Genomic DNA, 20160 nt, shown 5'->3' on the forward strand with positions numbered 1-20160 from the left:
AATTAATCTCAATTTCATGATAGAATATTAAGAAACATTTCACTGGATGATGTAAACCAAGTCCTTAGAATTTAGGATAGGTAATAAAGCAGTTCTACTCATGGAATTCTTGGCTTTTAGAATGGCCAAAGTAATAATCTAGAAGGAACTTGGATGGCAAGAAATACAGGAACAGTGCCCTCTAAGTGATACAAAGTATACAGTGAACATCATCTGAGTCTACAGCAACAGAGAGGCTTTCACATTTAAATGTGCTCCTATGTCAAAGTGGGTAAAAAAGTGAAGTGAAAGTCGTTCAGTTGTGTTCGACTCTTGCAAGCCCATGGACTATATATAGTCCATGGAATTCTCTAGGGCAGAATACTGGAGTGGGTAGCCTATCCCTTCTCCAGCAGATCTTCACGACCCAGGAAGGGAACGGGGGTCTCCTGCATTGCAGGCAGATTCTTTACCAACTGAGCTATCAGGGAAGCCCAAAGCGGGTAAATGATGGCTAAATCTATCACCTCTTTCCAAGTGTATTAGGGAAAGAGACTTGCATAATCACTGTCTGTTTGAGAACAGAGTCTGACATGATTCCTATTCAGTGCAAGAAACTTCCATTTGCTTCAGAAAACCATACTGGTTACACGAATTCTCATTAGCTTATGGGCATTTCTATGACTATGCAACCTGTCTAAACTTGTCAGTGATAGAGCCCTTGATTTTCCAAAGGACAATCCATTTCCACCTTCAACAGAAAACCAGAATGTCCCAGAGTTACAGCTTCCTTCTGTCCCCAATTCTTTCATTTTATTTACTTCTTTTCCACAGCTGTGGCTGTGAGTGATCATATGACCTCTTGTGTAACTGAGAAAATAGCAGCCTGATTATATTTTAACAATCATTCTAAGTAATTCACTTGCAGCCTCTTCATATATTATAAAGTCAGCATATAATTAAGGGGAAAGGGGCTCAAAATGTATGGGACTGAACTCAATGCAAAGACTTTTTATTTTGATATATGACATCTCTCAACACAGGTTATTCTATGCAAAATGTACAATTCTGTGGGCTTTTGATCTGAAATATTTCCCTTCCCACAACACAAATCTAAAATGCTTTGTTCAAAGTTAGCTGAGGGCCTCAGCTTCTCACAAAGCCTTCCGAGGACAATCCAATCCAACTCAGCCCACAGGGATATCTCTTAGTTCTTTGACACTTATTGTCTTCACCTCTCAGTTGTTACATGGTATGTGTCTAGACTTCCAAAAAGGTTTTACATTCCTCAAGAACAGGAGCCAGGTCTTATGTGTCATTTGTCCTTCATAACATATAGTTTAGGATTCATCAATTCCCTACTCACCAACTCTTCCCAATACCACAAGGGAATTCCTGTAACAATGCATAAGTAATTCTGAATTTCAGAGTCCCAATGAGACCTAGCTCCATCTATTACCTAGTGGGTACGGATATTTTATTTCAAATAATCTAACAAAATTAAGAAGTTAAAAAATAAGTTAGTCTTCCAAATGAACACATAGCTAATCATCAATCGCTTGATAATGTCCACTTAAAAGAATAGGAACTACTATTATTAAACAAGTAAGACTATATCAGATATAGGGTACATTTTGAGACTAGGTTGGAGTGAAATTTTTCTTCAGGTTTGAATAACTCTATGTCAACTACAAAAATTAGACCTCATCAACTATACAGTCTTTTCCCCATAAACCATTTCTTTGAAAACATATAAAACAATGTAGCTTTAGAGCAGTATTACTTTAGAATATATCCTTTAAGTCATCTCTCATCATTTTAGATGAGAAAACTGAGGCCCAAGTATGTGTCTGTGTTAGTCACTAAGTCGTGTCCAACTCTTTGTGATCCCATGGACTATATAGTAGCCTGCCGGGCTCCTCTGTCCATGGAATTCTCCAGGCAAGAATACTGGAGTGGGGTACCATTTCCTTTTCCAGGGGATCTTCCTGACCCAGGGATCGAACCTGGGTCTCCTGCATTGCAGGAGGCCCAAAACATCAAAGGCATTTACTTTGAGTCACCTAATTAGTCACCGACAGAAATAGGAGTAGTGCACTAGTGTTCAGACATCAGATTAATGTAACTTTTGTTACATGTGACTCTTTTGTTTAGAGCACAATATTTGTATGTATTTTAAATTATAATTCAAATACATACAAAATGGATATAAAAACACTGAACACCACTTTCAATGAAACATGCACATGAGAGTATACAAGTGCATGCACACTGCATTCCATGATAGATTCTCTGAATTTACACGAGTGTACAACACAACCATTCTTAACTCACGAAGTTTAAAGATGATTGTATTCCAAGGGTTTGTAAAATATGAGCATTTCTTACCTGGCAGCTGTATGAGGGATTGATAAAAGACATGAAAAACTTGAGCTATTATATGATTAGACATCAGACTTTTTTTGGCACTAGAGGTTTACTCCTACCTGGGGTTCCAGGATCTAACGCTTTTAATGAAAAGAAGACCAGAGACTTGAGAAGGATCACCCAACACAGGAGGTTTCATCACCTGTTGCCCACATTGCAGTTTTAAGTGGACTACAGGTGATTATCACCTACATTTTCCTCTGGGCCAGTTATGACTCCAGTTCTACTTTTTGTGCCTAAAAGCTTCACCATTGTAGTTGCTTCTTTAGGTTAGAAATCTTAGCTGGGAAAATAGCTTCAGCAGTGACCATACCACTTTACCCCAGGTCATGAAAAGGACAGTATCTTGTGGGGAAGGACCCCTGTGGGAGAGGGCTGGAGGGTCTACACATAACAGAAGAGCTGTGGATGAGAATGGACGTCTCCTTTTAAACTGCCCATATTCTCCAATACCAATATTCATAAATAGCTGGTTAACTAGGGATTTGAAAATAATGAATGATAAGCACTTAACTCCTTTCATAATACCTATGATTCAAACTGAGATGTGTTTTATCCCACCCCATGAAGAGTAACAGGGCCTCAGATTCTGATGGTCAAAACTTTTAAGAAAACATCCACCCCAACACCCCTTAAAGATATAACCATCTCCATGAACTTCCTTTGCCTCTCATATATAAAAGTTGATATCTTGATAGTTTTAATAGGTACCCAGGCAAGAACAAGGAAAATGTAGAAACATGCTCACTGCAGTTGATCTTTTCTTTCTAAATACTTAGGCATATAAAAGAATTAAACAGCAACAATGGAAATCTGAATATAACAAAGAACAGCAGCTTTTTACAACAGCATCAGTGTTATGATATATAACAAAAAGGTAGCAAATTTGGTTGAAACACATTGAAATGGTTGCACCCTTAATCTTGCAAGGGTGGTGACTTTTTTTCTTATTAAGTATTTTAGCTTTTGCATTGCAAAGTTTTCATTTGTTTATATCAGAACCAAGTTTTTGACAATTCTTGTGTATCAGTTTCTTTACCAATTTACTCTACAATTTTTAGAAGAGCAGACTGATTCTCTGGCCAAACATCAATAAAGGGTATTCTCTCATCCTGAAATCTTTCAAATGAAGAAGAATACAGTCTTCTGATTAGCCTTACTTTAGAGAAAGCTTACTAAATGACTACAGAATGGGTTCATTCCATGTATGCAATGACTCTCCTTCCCAAAGGGAAGAAAGACTGAGAAATAAAGGAATGAAAATACCATTTTCAGCTTCTCAAGTTTAGATCATCATTGGAGAGTATATCTGTATTGTAGAATTCTTGACTTAAATAAAGAATAAATAAGTAGATCTTTTGCCCCAAGTTGGTTAAAACAGTAAGTAAAGAGGGCTTGATTGGTCACATTTGACTTCATCAAAACGCCATCCCCCTGCTTTCAAAATTAATGTTTACAATGAGATAGTTTAGATTAGAAAGTGAAGTTACTCACCATAGAAGAATCACTGCTTCCACTCCCGATCGGAGCTCCCTCAGCACAGGTTGGGAGGTGGGTAGAAAGTTGACTAGCCCTGCCCCCATCTATGACATCACAATCTACCTCATAAAAGGTAGTGAAAGTGCTCTGAATTCCTGTCTGATTTCCGAGAGATACAGAAAAGAAAGAGTGAGAGAGAGAGCAAGAGAAAAAAAGAAAAAAAAATGTACCCTATTGGGAAGGGATTAGGGAGGTGGAAGAGGGAGTGAGTATTTGGGAGAAAAAGGCCTGTGAATGAATTAAGTACTGAAAGAGATATGGGTGGGCCTCCGTGGTATTAAGCAGCCCGGCCCTTTGGATTCCTCATTGGTTCTTTTGAACAGATAAATTAATCATTTGGGAGAAGGAGGATGAAGGAGCATCCCGCATCGTCAGGCACTGTAGGGGAAAACTGTAGTGGGGTTCAAAGGGAATGAATCCCCTATTTAAAGCATTGAAGATCACCAAGAAAGAAAGCAAGGGCTGAAACTCTTAACGACTGGAACAGCAAGTGGGGATTGTCAGATGTCTTTGTTAGAAGTTCCATTGCCCTGCTGCGTGACCTTCAGAAAGCTCTGGGTCTCAGCACACTCAGCCAGTACCTGGTGCTAAGGGGGTACTTACCTCTTCCATTGGGTTCACTGAGGAATTAATGCACTCATTGTTGCTAGAATGGCATTTTTAAAAAATTTCTCCTTTTTGCACTCAAGGGTGAGTTTTGTGATGGGCACCATTGAAAAGATAAGCCAATAACCAATGTCGAGTTTGACTCTTGGAATTTCTACCTCTTAAAATGTTATCTCTGACATAAAATACTACTGACAATCTTGACAAAGTTTTTCTACGTGCACTGAATATAACATACTCCTAAAAGGGAGAGTTAGCTCTCTCTTCAAACCTGGAGAGAAATCAAATGGCAATACTGCTACAATCACAAGCACCTATGCAGGTACTTTCAGAGGTCAAGTTCAGATGACCCACTAATGCTCAGTGACCAAACATTTTTGTTACATGCAATTCTGCTATAGTCACAGAGTTACAGCTTTGTTTAAAGTCTGAATATATATATATAGTCAGGCAAAATGGGAAAATAATGTGATCTAAGCTTTTTTTTTCTTTTCTAATGTAGATTTAGAGCTTTGAAAATTGAACTACTCACAGTCTCAAGTGAGTATTATGACAAAACAAAAGGAGGAGCAAGCAGTCCTGAAACATCCACATGGAAGCCAGATCTTTAATCTGACCAGTGGAATATATGAAAAGTGAATCTATTTCCACAAAGAATATTCTAGTAAAGTTTCAAAATAATAGTTTGTAATTCACATCATGAATGGTTAAAGGCCAGAGACTATTTTTGCATGCAGATAAACAAAACTCCTAATTTGGATTTTTTTTTCTGGTGTTTTAAGCCAATACAGTTCTATTTCCAATCCTGTCATTCTTACCTTACCAAATATCTAAGTGTTTAGACCACAGTTTTAAACTAAAATTAGTAGATTAGGGAGCATTTTGAAACACAGGAGCTCCTAAATACAAACTGATTATGACTTTGGCAACATTACTCCCATCTTTTACTTTAAAATAAATGTTAAAGGCATTTAAAGGTTGTCTCTAGGGAACTAAAGACAAAAAGAAAAAATAACTGACATATGAGAAGAAAGAATGAAATTTTTCCTATATTTGCATTTTTTAGTATTTTTTAGAAGTGATAATACTCTGCACATGTTTTCCTTGCTGAATATTCTATTCTCATCTTCAATAAATCTAAGTCTAAATTCAAATTCACCTTTAATAGCTTTTATTGTGTTAAATTTCACAATGAACCTATAAAGCTATTTTCTTGCAATTTTTGTGTATTGAATCATTAACTTGTTGGCTTATCTTTCCTTTTTGATGCTTTGTAACAGTCCCATTTGGTTTTAGAAATTAGCCATCTCCTGATTTCCCCATTGTAGGTAAAGTGTTATTCTTTTACCAATTTTATAATCAAACAGTTTCAAAAGTGATAATTATATACCAGAAACTCATTTCTGTCATCTCATCTTTTGTACAATATATAAAGGTCACTATTTTAAGATTAATGATGCATCTGTCTATTCTCCCAATAAACACTTTAAAATTTTTACTGCTCAACAAAGAGGGACACTTTTGCCAATATTAAGGTATTAGAATAAAATTGGAGTTAAACACTTTTTAAATATTGAACTAAAACAAACTGGCCTTAGATTATATTTTTTTTGCATTTCTAATTAATTATATCATTTATTTGTAAGTAGAACATAACTTCAGGAACCCAATGCAAAACTAGGCTGCATCAAATGGATGCAGAGTGGTAAACTGTGCTGACTTTTTCTGTGATTTAGTATGATTGATTGCAATAATGTATTTAGTTATGATATTAGTTAAAATAACAAAATTTTCTTTGACACAGAATGCAGTGCCTGGATCAGAAAATTTCTAGGTCTTCTTGGGATCTAGCCTCTTGATACTGTTCATGAAAACTAAGTCTCACTGCAATTATGGATTTGATGCATACTTCCTATGACATTACAGAAATGGATGAGTTAGCCCTTCAAGACAAGACATGAAGTGTTTGCAAGATTTCAGTCAAGAGACTTCATTATTGAAGTCATGATTATAATTTTCTTCGGATCAGAGAAATGTAAGATTGGTTTCAAATATTTATTTGCTTGTTATGAAAAAAAAAAGTTTTAAGTTAGTGCAAAGGATGAAGAAAAGCCAGGTGGAATAATTTGTATACTCCAAAAGAATAATTGGCAGATCTATTTACCAAGTAATTTATCATGGAAGACATGATCAGGCAGTTGGCATGCAATGTGACCAAAATCTTAAATATCCCAACAAGAGAGAATACAATTAATTTTGATAGCAAAATATTTGAATTAGAAGTTTCCAAATAAAGAAATGATGTTTGAATTTGTCTTAAGATAGTATCTTACATACAGAACCCTGGACTTAAAAGCGTACATGTCCTTAGAAAATGATGCAGACCGGAACTTCTCCAGGATATTCTCTTTCAGTTGCAAAATAAAGTTGCAAAAGGAAACAGAGAAAAGAAGGCAGACTATAGAGATTTGACAGAACATCTAGCCAGACTTCCAATCAAGTTCATTATCAACAAGACATCTGTATAGATGAAGGTATTCAGAGAAAAGCAATAAAATAAGATATAGTACTGATGATGAAAGAAAAGTTTAAAGTCTAAATTAATCTTGCCTTCAAGAAAATAGAATTAGGATGAAATATTTGAAATACATATGTATTGCCCAGAAGGAAAATGACTGTTCAAGATACAGTAAGACAATGTATTTTGAAGCAGTAAAACAAATCTGAACTAAAAATCCTTCATATTGCCCATCCAGAAGTCTTTCCCATTTGTAAGATACATGGGCCATAACATGACGTATTTCTCCTCTAAAGGGCTGTGATCAAAGGCAGATTTTATTAATCATTTAAACTGGGGAAAGCATTTGACACAGTCTGTATGGACAGAATGTAGACAATAGTAAGTTAAGCACAGTTTTATTTCCAGTAAACCAAGAAAACCAGTGAATACACAGAGGGAGCTCAACAGACGGCCCGCTATTCCAGCTGAAAATGCTAAAACAGTAAGATGAGAAACTGAGGTAAAATGAAAACAAGAGACTATACAACCTAATAAAAGCACAATGGACAGAAAAATTTACCCTTTTACAAAAATTATTTGCTATTAGAGGTAAAGAACCTTGAATGCTCCCACCCAACCAATATTTAGCACTGTTCCTTTTATGTGGGAGTTGAAATGCAATAGGAACATAAAATTCAATGAATTAAAATATCCTTATAAGAACAAGCAATAAATACAACTCTGAACTCTGATGGTTAGTTTGTCATTAGAAGTTAGGAACAGCTTATGGAACCATTGTTTTTTTCCTAGGAAAAATACTGCTCCTGTCCCAGTTTTGCTATCGGCATCTCTTTATTTCCTTTATTTTGAGTCATCTGAGGTCATACAAAATCAATAATGAAATTCCCAGATAACATTAAGTATATGGTTTTAATATTCATATTCTCTTTTTAAATTTAATGATATATTTTATATCAACTTGTTCATATTTTAACTCTCTTAAGGCATGTTCAAGTAGAAACAAGAATAAAAACACAATAGATTTGGGTAATCCATTCAAAATAACATATTTCTTGACTAGAGCTGACAAATCGGAGGGTATACAGGAAAACCAAAAATGAGGAACTGAATTATAGATACTGTATCTAAATAAAGATATTCAATCAACACTTCAGCTTCTCATAATTATTTGGTTCAACTGAAGGGAACAGGTAGATCTGGGTTGCCCTCATATATCCAAAACTAGTTTAAAATGGGGGAGAAGGTGCTAGCTCCTAAAATACTACTACAGACATTAATTCTTAAAACGTACTGATAAACAAAGAACATCTTAGAAGGAACTCAGACAATTATTACATGTAGACAAGATCTCTGAACATATCTCACGGGAAAATTGTATAAATCAGGATATCTTTAGCTACGTTTTCCTGTGTTTCACAGATATCAAAAGATTTGTGCAATCATTATCCCTCATTTAGGTGCCTTCTATGTATCTCACTTCCAAGTTTCTGTAAAATATTACTATTCATTTGATGCCAAAAAAACCCTTAGAATATTAAAATCAAAGACATTAATTACTAACAGATAATTGCATGAAAAATTTGCCTGCCTTATTTTTATTTGTGGTTTCTGAAACTTGAAAAAATTCTAAAACCCAAAGGAATGAAAGTCCATTGATTCAGTGACAGGTAATGGCATTGATATTTCTGACTCAGAGACACTCTTCTGTTCATAAAGTCACTAACACTTTTTGCTCTTATGAGCAATAATGCCCTTAAACTAAAATGTAAACTGCTCAGCTCACAAGTTCAGGTGATGTAATCAAGTGAATCCACTGAGTAGACCCTAGTTTGGTCAATCCATGTCTCCATTTGAGGTCAAAGAGTTATTTGCTTGGTTCACATCCCAGCTTTGCCACAATCGAGTCTGTTTTCTTAGTTTAGGATTTACATTAGCAAAGTCTTTTTCTATGTATAAAACAATTTAGTAAGATAACAAACTGGTTTAATTTCATGAGTGAATAACTGATTTTTTTTTTCGATGAATAGAATTAACCACACTGGTAACTTTAGATTAGTATCGTTGAGTATATATCTGAAGAGTTACTTCTTACAGTGAAGCAACATACCCTCCTCCTTTGTGTAAGATTATTATTTGAAGTCAGGGTGATATACTGTGGTGCTACAGACACAAAGCTTTCTATGATGCCTGAAACCCAAGGAGATTTTTTACTTTCTTATAAAACTTATTTCAAATTTCTTCCAAAAATAATGCCTGGAGTTTGTTAAATGTCACTTTTACAACACTGAGAATGAATTTGCACTGAAAAAAACTTAAGGGTTATTTTTATCTTAAGGTTTGCATAATTTGGGTTGTGCAAAAGTCAATGACCATGGACAATGACATGAATGTAACTAAGGAAGATTTAAAGTGGGAATCAGAATTTCTATGGTTATAGTTGTACCATCATAACACATTAAGGCGTAGGCTGTTGGGAGAAAGATTGAGTTATGCAACAACCCATCATACTAGAAGATTAAGTGCAAAGAACTATTGCCATTCTGAATTCATAATGATGAATACCGATTTAATTTTCTTACTATTACAGAATTTCTTCATTATCCCTCCGTTGAGATTGATAATCTGACTTTAGCTTTAATCTTACTTTCCTTGGATCTGGATTTTCCTACTTTCCCAAGATTAGAAAAAGTTCTTTAAGCCAAATACTTAATAACTTACCCTCTGGAAGGTCTGGATAAAATTCTTTGAAACTGCTGTGAGTTGCCTGAACACATACCCTTTTGTTTAAATGAAGCATAGAAGTGCATTCCAAACTCAAACTGAAATAGCTAGCAATTTAGATTTTTTTCCCATTACTACTACACTTTGATCAGTGGAGATAATCAAGAATTGACAATAGACAGAATCAGAAGATACATAAAAAAAGACTCTTTTTCCCCAAAATTGTGCTTAAAGTACGAGTCTACACAACAAGGTATCAGTACAATGCTTGTTTCAGTGATTGTTTCATCCCATTACAAAATACTGATACTTTTTTATAGAGGGAATAAAAAAATTTTCAAGTATAATGCAATTCTCATCTCAAACAACCACCATTATATATATATGTGTGTGTATATATATACACACACACACAAGTATATATAGGTATGTATATGTATATATATATGGTATTGTACAAATATATATATAACATTGTACAAAGAAACACTATATGTTCCCCCAAATTGTATTACATTGAATTAGATATTAGTCACAGTTGTCAATCATTTGTTCATTTCTTAATTATTGCTTATTAAGGGGACAAGGAAGCAAATCAGCTTTATTTGTTGTGTGTATATATGTAAGCATGTGCATATAGCATATATGTATTTTATTCAAATTGACTTGAATATGACTAGTTTCTAGTATTTTTATGAGTGTTTTTTAGCTATTACCATGAATATTCATGTTAGTTTTAACTGAGCCCAATGTTTGAATGATATGAAACATAATTGACCCCTTATTCTCCAATTTTCTTTTTACCAATCCAGATCCTACCAGTGTTGCAAATTATGCTTGCTCACCTTGTCAAACTTTTCTCCATAACCCAATTGAGAGGAATTCAAATTTGGAAAGGAGATATTTAAAAGACAAAAGAACAAAAGTTCACTTAGGGCAAATTACTCAGTGCTTCAGGAATAGGTCATGGCTTCACTTAATCAGCCTGAGGGCTAAGGGAACTAACATTTGTCACCTCTAAACTCTGTTCCTATATTTTGTTTGCATGAAAAAAGGCATTTATTTGCAATAAAATCTATTAACTTTGTAACTTCTCATGTAGAGTCAGCTCTAAGTTATATCAGTGGCCCTCCATCTCTGAACCTGAACATCAAATTCTTGTCAAGAGCAGAGTTATCGCTCTTGTGTTCTGGCTTTATTGTTATAATGGGGCTCCTGTTGTATTTAAACTTAACATTTTAGATAGAATTTTTTGGTTTTATCAGAATGCTTGATATTCAGCATTCTAAATTCGAAATCCCTACATTTGTGTTTTGAATCTCATTCTTAATAATGTACAAAGTATAAATCTTTGGGTAGCTAAAGATTATCAAGGCTTATAAAATGGTTTTTGTTTCTCCAGTTGCATGTGTATATCTCCATTTTTAAATTTAAAAGAATGTATTAAATTCTCTGAAACTGAATGCAGAAAAATTAATTAAAAATATGACAATCAAATATACAGGTAATTTCCATAGCATGGCATTGGAACTGATTTGTATTCAAAACATATTTACATGCTGAAAAAGTGTGGTTCAACTTGTCTCCCCTGATGAATAAAATGCTGTCACCTTTAATGGATATTACTTGTATTGAACTTATTTATGTTATGCTATGGTTAAATTTATTTTTCCTTTGTTTTCTCTTTTTCCTTCTTTTATGCTTCTTCCTTCCTCCTCTCCCCTTTCCTCTTTATCTTTTCTTCTTACAACAGTCTTTTTCCAGAAAGCATGTAAACCAGCTTAAGATTAAACTACCAAACATTAAACTAAACAAGCAAATAAAGCCAGTATTTAAACTATCAGGCTGTTTAATTGTCTGGGCTTTCATTTCCTCTGCTTTTCCTCTAACATTTCTATCACTCTTTGAGGGTTTTTTTTGTTTGTTTGTTGGTTTGTTTTAATTCCCTTTCCCATTACCTGCTTAGCAACCACATTGAGCTGAACTGGCTCACAAATATGCATCTTCTACTGTGAGATTTAATAAGAATGGCACCTTTCCACTGTTGAGAAATGTTTAAGCCAATGACTTAAAAAAAAATTGATTGCCAGCCAGAAAACTAATGCTGCTTCTTAGATAGCAGTTGCATGAATGAGCATCCATAGGCATACACCCTGGTTTCGTCTATTTCTCTAGTTCCCATTATGACTCATGAAAAGCTTTGCACCCACTGTCACCATGTCCTATTGAGATTTCCTGAGCCACCTCTCAAGTCAAAGGCAGACACCAGAGAAGAAGCCTTTCCCACTTTGTACACATAGACTCACATAAAACATACACATGCTGACATGGTATACAATTATGCACATGAGCATATTTTTAGTTTAAGTTCATCATGCCAGCATAAGACTATAAAAATATGGCATTCAGTTTTTAAATCCAAATAATTTTTCTTGGCAAAAGGGAAAAAAAATTATCCATATCTCTTCTGCTTCAGTAGAAACTTTGACTCCTAATGAAAATACTGTTCTAGGGGTTTTCAGAGAAGGCACAGTTTTGAATACCATGTACACAAAGACATAGGAAAAAAACAAGGACAATTTAAGTATTTCTCTTTTTAATTGCATATTATATGCAATACTATATTTAATATATATATGCATAATGTATTTAATATAGCAACTTCGTAAAAATGTGGCAACTTCGTCATGCCAGACAACAAAATAAACGGGGCCCAAAGCATGGATGAACTTTCTTGGCAAAATCATTGAAAGTTTGTGTGTATGGGGTCTCACATTCTTGACTCTTTCAGAATTTTGAAGACAGTCATGTGTGCTACTGTGCAAAATAAACATATTGCTGTTTTTTTTTTTTTTTTCTCTATTGGCCATCAATGAAGGATGAAGAAGATGGAGGCAGAGTGGCAAAGACAGCAGACTACAGATGCAGGTGTGGCACCAAATAGCAATCAAGCTTGGAAAAAAATCATGAAGAAACCAAGAGCAGGCCCATAACTGAGCAATATAAGCAAATCTTTATAATGCATTTGACTCAATTATTATAAAGTGGTATAACATTCCTCTGAAAGAAGCCTTCTCCCATGCAAGGATTTACGAACATTGCCAATAAGACTCAAAGAAGGAAACAGGCTTTGTGATAAGTGTTCTCAAACACTTCTGCCAATACCAACAGTGCAAGTGATAAAAGCCAGTGATGGTTTGGACTACAACTAAATGAGGAAAATACAATGGAAATGAAGCTCTGGAGGCAGTGATGAACAATGGGCACTGAGAGGACGACGGAGAGCAACTCTGCCCATAAAACTTGCTTAGATGAGGTTGCGGAGTCTGAGATCCACAAAGATGCTCTGCGCATCCATGTAAATAATAAGATTTCGAAAGTAACAAATGAAAGCACACAAGGCAAGCGAAACAAAATGCACTCAGTCCCACAGGTGCTTGATACAGATGGACATGAAAGCTGAATGGTATGGGAAACTATACCATTGAGGCTGAAGATAAGAAAGGAAGCAAGGGAAATGCAATGTTTCGATCACTTCTTGGCAGAGAGAATCTTGGTAATAACCAATGTGGCAGGAAGGACACATTGCAAGACAGATTGCTCTTGGTTGTTGAAGAATGTTGAAGCGGGATCATTTTGGAAAAGGAGGGGTGACTATACTTTGCTAAGAGGCACAAAATCGCAGTTTACTGAGCACTAGATGAGACTGCATGGAACAGACTTTCTAAATGGAATCTCCATGCAAGCCAGATAAGCTCTTTTCCCAGCTAAGTTTTCTAAATGCCAAACAATACAGGAACTGAAACCTTTGGGTTCAAGGATGATTTTTACACATATTTTTAATCAAATGGTGAATTTCTGGAAATGTCTTGAGGAAGAATTGAGCTTCATGACCAGTCTGATGTTCACAAGGCATTCACCATATGGATAACATTCTGTTTCTGATAATGCCACACTGAAAATGGCAGCATCATGTCTGACTGGGAAAAGAACTAAAGGTGGCAGAGCCACACTTTGGAATTTGCAAATAGTTTACAATAGATGGCATCTTGTGTTAAAAGAAAGGGACTGAGGGAGGAGAAGAAGCCAAGGTAAGAACCTCAACACATACATTTGGAAATCTTGCCAAGAAATCATGATACTTCTATTCATTGAGCTTTTTGCTTCTTTGCATTTGATGAAAATGGACCAGATACTTATATTTTCATGAGAAGGGAAACACTGAAGTGATTGAATAAAAGATCTATAATTGTTAGTGTCTGACAACCATGTTAGTTTTTGGCAACAGCAAATCAACCTGTATTAAATCCAAATGCTTTCTGGCTTTTAAAGGTTATTGATAACCTAGTATGCATTGGAACCTGATGAATGAATTCCTATTGTTTTCACCATCTCTAACATGTGAACACAATCCACACATAGAGAGGCTGGCTCCTGAACAGAAAATGAAAATTACTAGGACTAACAGAGGGAAGTAGACTTACAATGAGTAAATATACAAAAGCCCCAAATAATTATAATAGTCACAACTTGGCAGTGACTTTCCAGACTATGAAATTAGTTTTCTTGTGAAGAATGGAGATTTTATAGGGCTAGTATAAACACAGGGTAATTGGAAAATCAAATTGTTCATTGTGAGTTTTTGTAAAGTCTGGAATAATGGTGATAACATTTAAAAAGAAAAAAAAAAACTACCTATGAATCACTGTAGTTTGGTGTTTTTAGCAGTACTGTTGCCAAGAATGCTTGCTTTGGAAGAACAACAGTGGAAACTCGAATTGCGAAGCCCAGGTCCCAGCTTACCCCTGACACAATGAGCTCTCCTCCCAGATTCTGTACTTCGGCTTTCACCTTGCTGCAGATGTTAAGCTGATGGCAATACAAGGCAATTCGTTGAAGGTAGGCTAATAAATCCTGCTTACACGCTGAATCAGGACACTATAAAACATTAAAAAAAATTATCTCAATTAGTAAGAATCTTTCAGTTTCTAATACTTGTTATATAGAAGCCGTGGGAAGAAAAGTTTTCACTGTCATATACCTTAATTATATCCATTCAACTTGATAGTGCATTGAAGCTTCAGAAATGCTTTAGGGAATTTAGAAGGCCACAGTGATAGGTGAGAATGGTTAGTTCCACTTTGTTAAAATTCTACACAAAGAATTTTAATGATCTCCCAGAAAGTCTTATTGGGATGAATGTATAAGTATTTTATCAATTATCTTCTAAACTGCAAAGAAAACAATATTCTATAGGATTTCTCTTAATGGCCCATTCCATGTTCACTATATGCAAAGTTATTTTAACACAGATAGCAAAGCAACAGATGCTAGAAGGAAATCATTCTGTGTGGCAGTCTCTCTGCCATAGTAGAAGAGAGTTTCAATTTGATTTGTTGAAACATGTATAATATCATGTATGAAATGAGTTGCCAGTCCAGGTTCGATGCACGATACTGTATGCTTGGGGCTGGTGCACTGGGATGACCCAGAGGGATGGTATGGGGAGGGAGGAGGGTTCAGGATGGGGAACACATGTATACCTGTGGTGGATTCATTTCGATATTTGGCAAAACTAATACAATATTGTAAAGTTTAAAAATAAAATAAAATTTTAAAAAAAAAGGAAAATGCATTTGTTTCTTTTGGCTTTATAAGAAATGTATCATTCCCTAAAGAAACTCTATTGCACTTTCTGGAATATCATATTTATCAAAAAATTTAGCAACATGATAAAGTTAATTTAAACCAGAGACTGTGAGAAGAATCAAGACCATTGTACAAGAAAAAGATGTGAGTAAAATGAGTTTGAAGCCCATTGAAATAAGCTCATCAGTGTAACAACAGGACCCTTCTAAGGATGCAGCGGAGATATTGAATTCTTAAAAAAAATCGGGTGACCAAGGATTTTGAATTCTCTCTGTAACTTAAGTCGGTAGATGTCCATCAAATACACACTGAACAGAGCTGAACACTTTCAGAGACATTTACATGCTTCCCTAAAGCATTTCTGAAGCTTCAATGCCAACGGCTATCCAGCAATTGAAATATATTCCTATTGCTATCCAAAGTTCAGTTCAAAATTCTCCAGGACATTCTATTGTTCTCCCTCAACCTGGCACTTAAAAAGGACATATAATCACCAGATCCTTGATGAAACACTATAAGAAACGAGCACCCACAGCCCAAAGTAAAGTACCTTATTTAGAACAAAAGTATGAGAAAAAGACTCCAGCTAAGCTTCCTTCAAGCTCAAGAAAAGGAATTCTTTCATTAATACTATGAAGCCAGTCATTTGACATAGCCATTTATTTAATAAGTTACAAAGGGGTCTTTTTTCTACATAACACTTACCATTGTGGTATTTTTTTTTTTTTCAGTAACTGCATTTATCAAGAAAGAATCCCACAGAGACTGTTTTTAGCTTCCTACAAGTTCTTCATACTGTAATATTTATCCTACTCCAGAGACCCATATACTGAAAGGAATTAACTTTAAAATGATATCTCCCTAAAGGCCTTTCATACAAATACCTTGCAGCAAATTAAAATGGAAGTTCTATCTCAATGGAACAGTAATTAAAAATGCAACAGTCCGTAAAAAGTTTATACTGTGTGCATATCTCAAATCTTCATAAAAATATTTTCTGGCAAAATAAAGCCAACATTTTGGAAATGCTCATTCTATTCTGTTATTTAAACTGAAGTACTAAAACACAAATAAAGGCATTATGGACCAAGAAAAATAACTCTTATACCATTGGAATAGTAGAAATGGATGCATTATTTGAAAAAGAAATGTTCCATTCAGACCAAACGTTAGCAAAAATTGCAGGCTGCTTCACAACTGATGACAGGAAGAATGCTACAAAGAGGTTATGTTTATCTTTTCTTCATTAAGTCATCATTAAATATCATTTTAATACTTTGTCACAATCTCAAGATACATCTAAAATCCTGGGATTTGTATGTGTGCGTGCACATGTGATTTGCTTTCCAGATATCAAAGCTGTTTGGGGGCTACGTTTCTGGATACATAATTGTTGGAAATAAAGATCCAAAATTACAAAATCAAAAACAAGAATCACAATAAAAAATATTGAGCTCAAGGAGCCTAAACATACTGAGAAGTAGTTTTAGCCATTGAGATTCGGAATATAATGGAAAAACCATCCAAACTTCATCTACTTTTACTCCTTAGGGGTCCATCCTAGCACAATCCTCTCTCAGAACCAACTGCCAATCTGTGGTCACTCCACTTATCCCAATATTTGCATAAAATTGCCTCAACATTTGCAGAAAAAAATGCAGCATTCTTTCCCGGCTGGTGCATTTCTGTATGTTTGCATGTATGAGTGCTATTTTCAAATAAGCTCATTTTCTCTCCTCTCTTTTACATGAACCCTCTAGGTGACATATGGAACTCAACCTTTGCTCCAAAATGTAGGAAGCTTGACAATCAGTAGTGCCCTGAAATTAGCAATATAATAATGGTTTGGTCCTTAATCACTATAAATTTCAGGAGATTTTCAAATTTTGGTAATATTTAGTAAATTATTTTTACTCTTAAGTGTTTCTCAAAAATTCAAAAGTAAGCAAAACATTCCCCCAGATTTGCTATCATATATATAATATGAGACAATCTGTTGGCTTATTTTAAAAGTAATCCCAATAGTTTAATCATGAGTTTTTCTTTTCAGACTTCAGAAGATGAGTAAATTTGGATATTGACTTGAGGTATTCTATAATATGGGATGTTGAAGGCAAGTATTTAGAGAAACAGTCTTATATTAGAAAATGAGGGAGATAAAATATAGTAAGTAACTCAAAAACCACAGGAGACCACGGCCATTTATGGGGGAGGTGGTTGTGGTTTAGTCATTAAGTCATGTTCAACTCTTTGTGATCCCATGGGCTGTAGTCCACCATGGAATTTTCCAGGCATGAATGTTGGAGTTGGTAGCCATTTCCTTTTCCAGGGGATCTTCCTGACCCAGGGATCAAACCCGCATCTCCTGCATCACAGGCAGTCTTTTGCATTGCAGGCAGATTCTCTACCAATTGAGCTACGAGAAAAGCCCTCCTCCACAGAGGAGGAAAAAATCCTATATCTTTCAGTGTTCCCAAAGAGGATGATCTGTTTTGTAGTAAATTCATGTTCATAATGTTTTTCCATGTAAATAACAGTTTATATATTTTCTATTTCAGAATCTTAATATATATTTTAAGACATTTTCCTTTGAAACTGGCTCAAACTGTAAGCCACCATTGTTTAAAGAGATAAGCATCAGTTATTTGAAAGAGTCTATTGCCTAAAGTACGCTTGTAAGAAATGGCCCATTATTGAAAAAAGACATACTTAGAACAGGATTTTAGAGTTCCAGTTCAGCAAAATAAAATGAAAAGAGTAGAAATAAACTCAAATATTCAACCTTGAGATTGAGAACTATTTTAATGTGAATCTTACTTAATTCAATCTAAAGGCATAAAAGATACCCTGAGAATTTTGTTAATTTCTGATGCACTTTGTGTCTGGATAAAAATAAAGATGAAATCTGAATGTTTTTGATTATGTGGACATGTATGCCAGGACATAAATTATAATGAATTATAAAGAGCATTATTATAGCAAGATCAATTATAACAAGAAATAAAGTTGTTTCTTTTGCTTCCCATTTCTGCAATGTCATTGAGTTTCTGAATGAAGACAGCCAGGATAATCCATGATTCCTTAAAGGTTATATCTCTTAAAAAGTGGATACCCTATATTTCTGAATAGTGTAAATTTAAAAAATAAAATTAAATTAAAAAATGAAAATAAAATAAAATTAAAAAAAAAAAGTGGATACCCTTCTTTCTAAAGGAACTTTGAAAACAGAACCCACCTTTGGCATCAACTCAATCTCAACAGAGTTAGAGGTCAGTTTGTAAAATGGTAGCAATTCTCTACAATTCATTCTTCAGAGGCATTTAATAGAGTGCATAAAACCCATTACAGAACCCAAGAGCTAGTTAATGACCCCACTCAGCATGTGCTTGCTCTTCCCTCTTATATTACCTGATCAGCCACAGCGCGGGCTAATTTGTCCATTCGAGAACCTGCTTCGGCAATTTTCTTGGCGGCATTAATGACATCAGATGTATTTTTCAACGGGCCTTTGCCTCTGAAACAACAGGCACAACATAATTAGAAATTCATTTTATGGCAGGAAATAGACACACCTACCATATTGTTTGTCCAGGACTCTGCTTTTGTACTTGATTTGGCTCTGACCATGTTAGAGGAAATTTGAATGTTTTCTTGATTCACTTCAATTTCCATTTAAATAATCCACTTTATTACATTCATTTTCAGGAAATATTTTTCCCTATTTGGATGGGCATGCTCACATTTTATTCTTTACATGAGTTTCTATATTTTTTGAACAGTGGTCCATTAAAAAAGATGATCACTACAAGGGCAATGGGAATTTAACATGTAAATGCTTACCATGTGTCTATGCTGTTGTACACATTTATCTTCATAACAACCCTAACAAGCAGGCATCATCATCCCCATTTTAGAGAAGAGAAAAATAGACTAAAGTGATTAACTCACCCAAGCTTATGCAAATCATGTGATAAATTCTAAATTTAAATCAGTCTAGCCAAAATAAATGCTCATTCACTGTCTTTCACACCATGCCCAGCATTATTATTATGTTAATTATATTTTTAAGTCCATTTTGGCTCTTTGAGAAACCACTGTCTCCTGTCCATAACTGGGGACTATTTGGCCAAAATTTCAGAAATCTGCTGAGCTCTTTCTCTTGCTGGCTTATATGCTTCTGGGACTGACTTATGAAAGAACACTCATAGAAAACTGTGTGACAGTAGATGTCTTTCTATTGCCAAAAACCATTGCCCCAATATTTTCTTTTTTTTTTTTTTAAATTTTATTTGATTTTTAAACTTTACATAATTGTATTAGTTTTGCCAAATATCAAAATGAATCCGCCACAGGTATACATGTGTTCCCCATCCTGAACCCTCCTCCCTCCTCCCTCCCCATACCATCCCTCTGGGTCGTCCCAGTGCACTAGCCCCAAGCATCCAGTATCATGCATTGAACCAATATTTTCACATAAGGTTTTCAATTAGGTGAACTGTTTAATATTACATGTCTTTCAAATATTTATTAGAAAGGGAAAGGAAACTATGCTGCATTATAAATTTTTAAACAAAATGTTGCATATGATATACCTTCTCCTTTCTTGAAAGGTAAATAACATGATAGACCTAATACATTTATTCTTCTATTTTTAGCATTGTTACTGGTCTCCTTGTGCTCGGTTGCTCAGTCATACCCAACTCTTTGCAACTCCATGG

At 34.9% G+C, this 20160-nt stretch overlaps 1 protein-coding gene across 5 annotated transcripts in view; it reads right to left on the bottom strand.

Moving 5' to 3' along the window:
- The window catches only part of CTNNA2 (catenin alpha 2), a 1359097-nt gene that overhangs the window by 28044 nt on the left and 1310893 nt on the right, over window positions 1-20160 (bottom strand). For 3 of the 5 annotated variants that reach the window (XM_027555570.1, XM_027555568.1, XM_027555569.1), the window contains exons 16-18: window positions 18851-18956; window positions 14597-14731; window positions 3901-4044 (exon numbers count right to left, since the gene is read on the bottom strand). In XM_027555570.1, coding sequence (XP_027411371.1) covers window positions 3901-4044; window positions 14597-14731; window positions 18851-18956 — 385 coding nt within the window. The remainder of the gene's footprint in view (window positions 1-3900; window positions 4045-14596; window positions 14732-18850; window positions 18957-20160) is intronic. The other 2 variants (XM_027555573.1, XM_027555571.1) reach the window with 1 other exon arrangement.

This window comes from Bos indicus x Bos taurus, chromosome 11 (assembly GCF_003369695.1).
Source record: "Bos indicus x Bos taurus breed Angus x Brahman F1 hybrid chromosome 11, Bos_hybrid_MaternalHap_v2.0, whole genome shotgun sequence".
In the NCBI taxonomy this organism is placed as follows: Eukaryota; Metazoa; Chordata; class Mammalia; order Artiodactyla; family Bovidae; genus Bos; species Bos indicus x Bos taurus.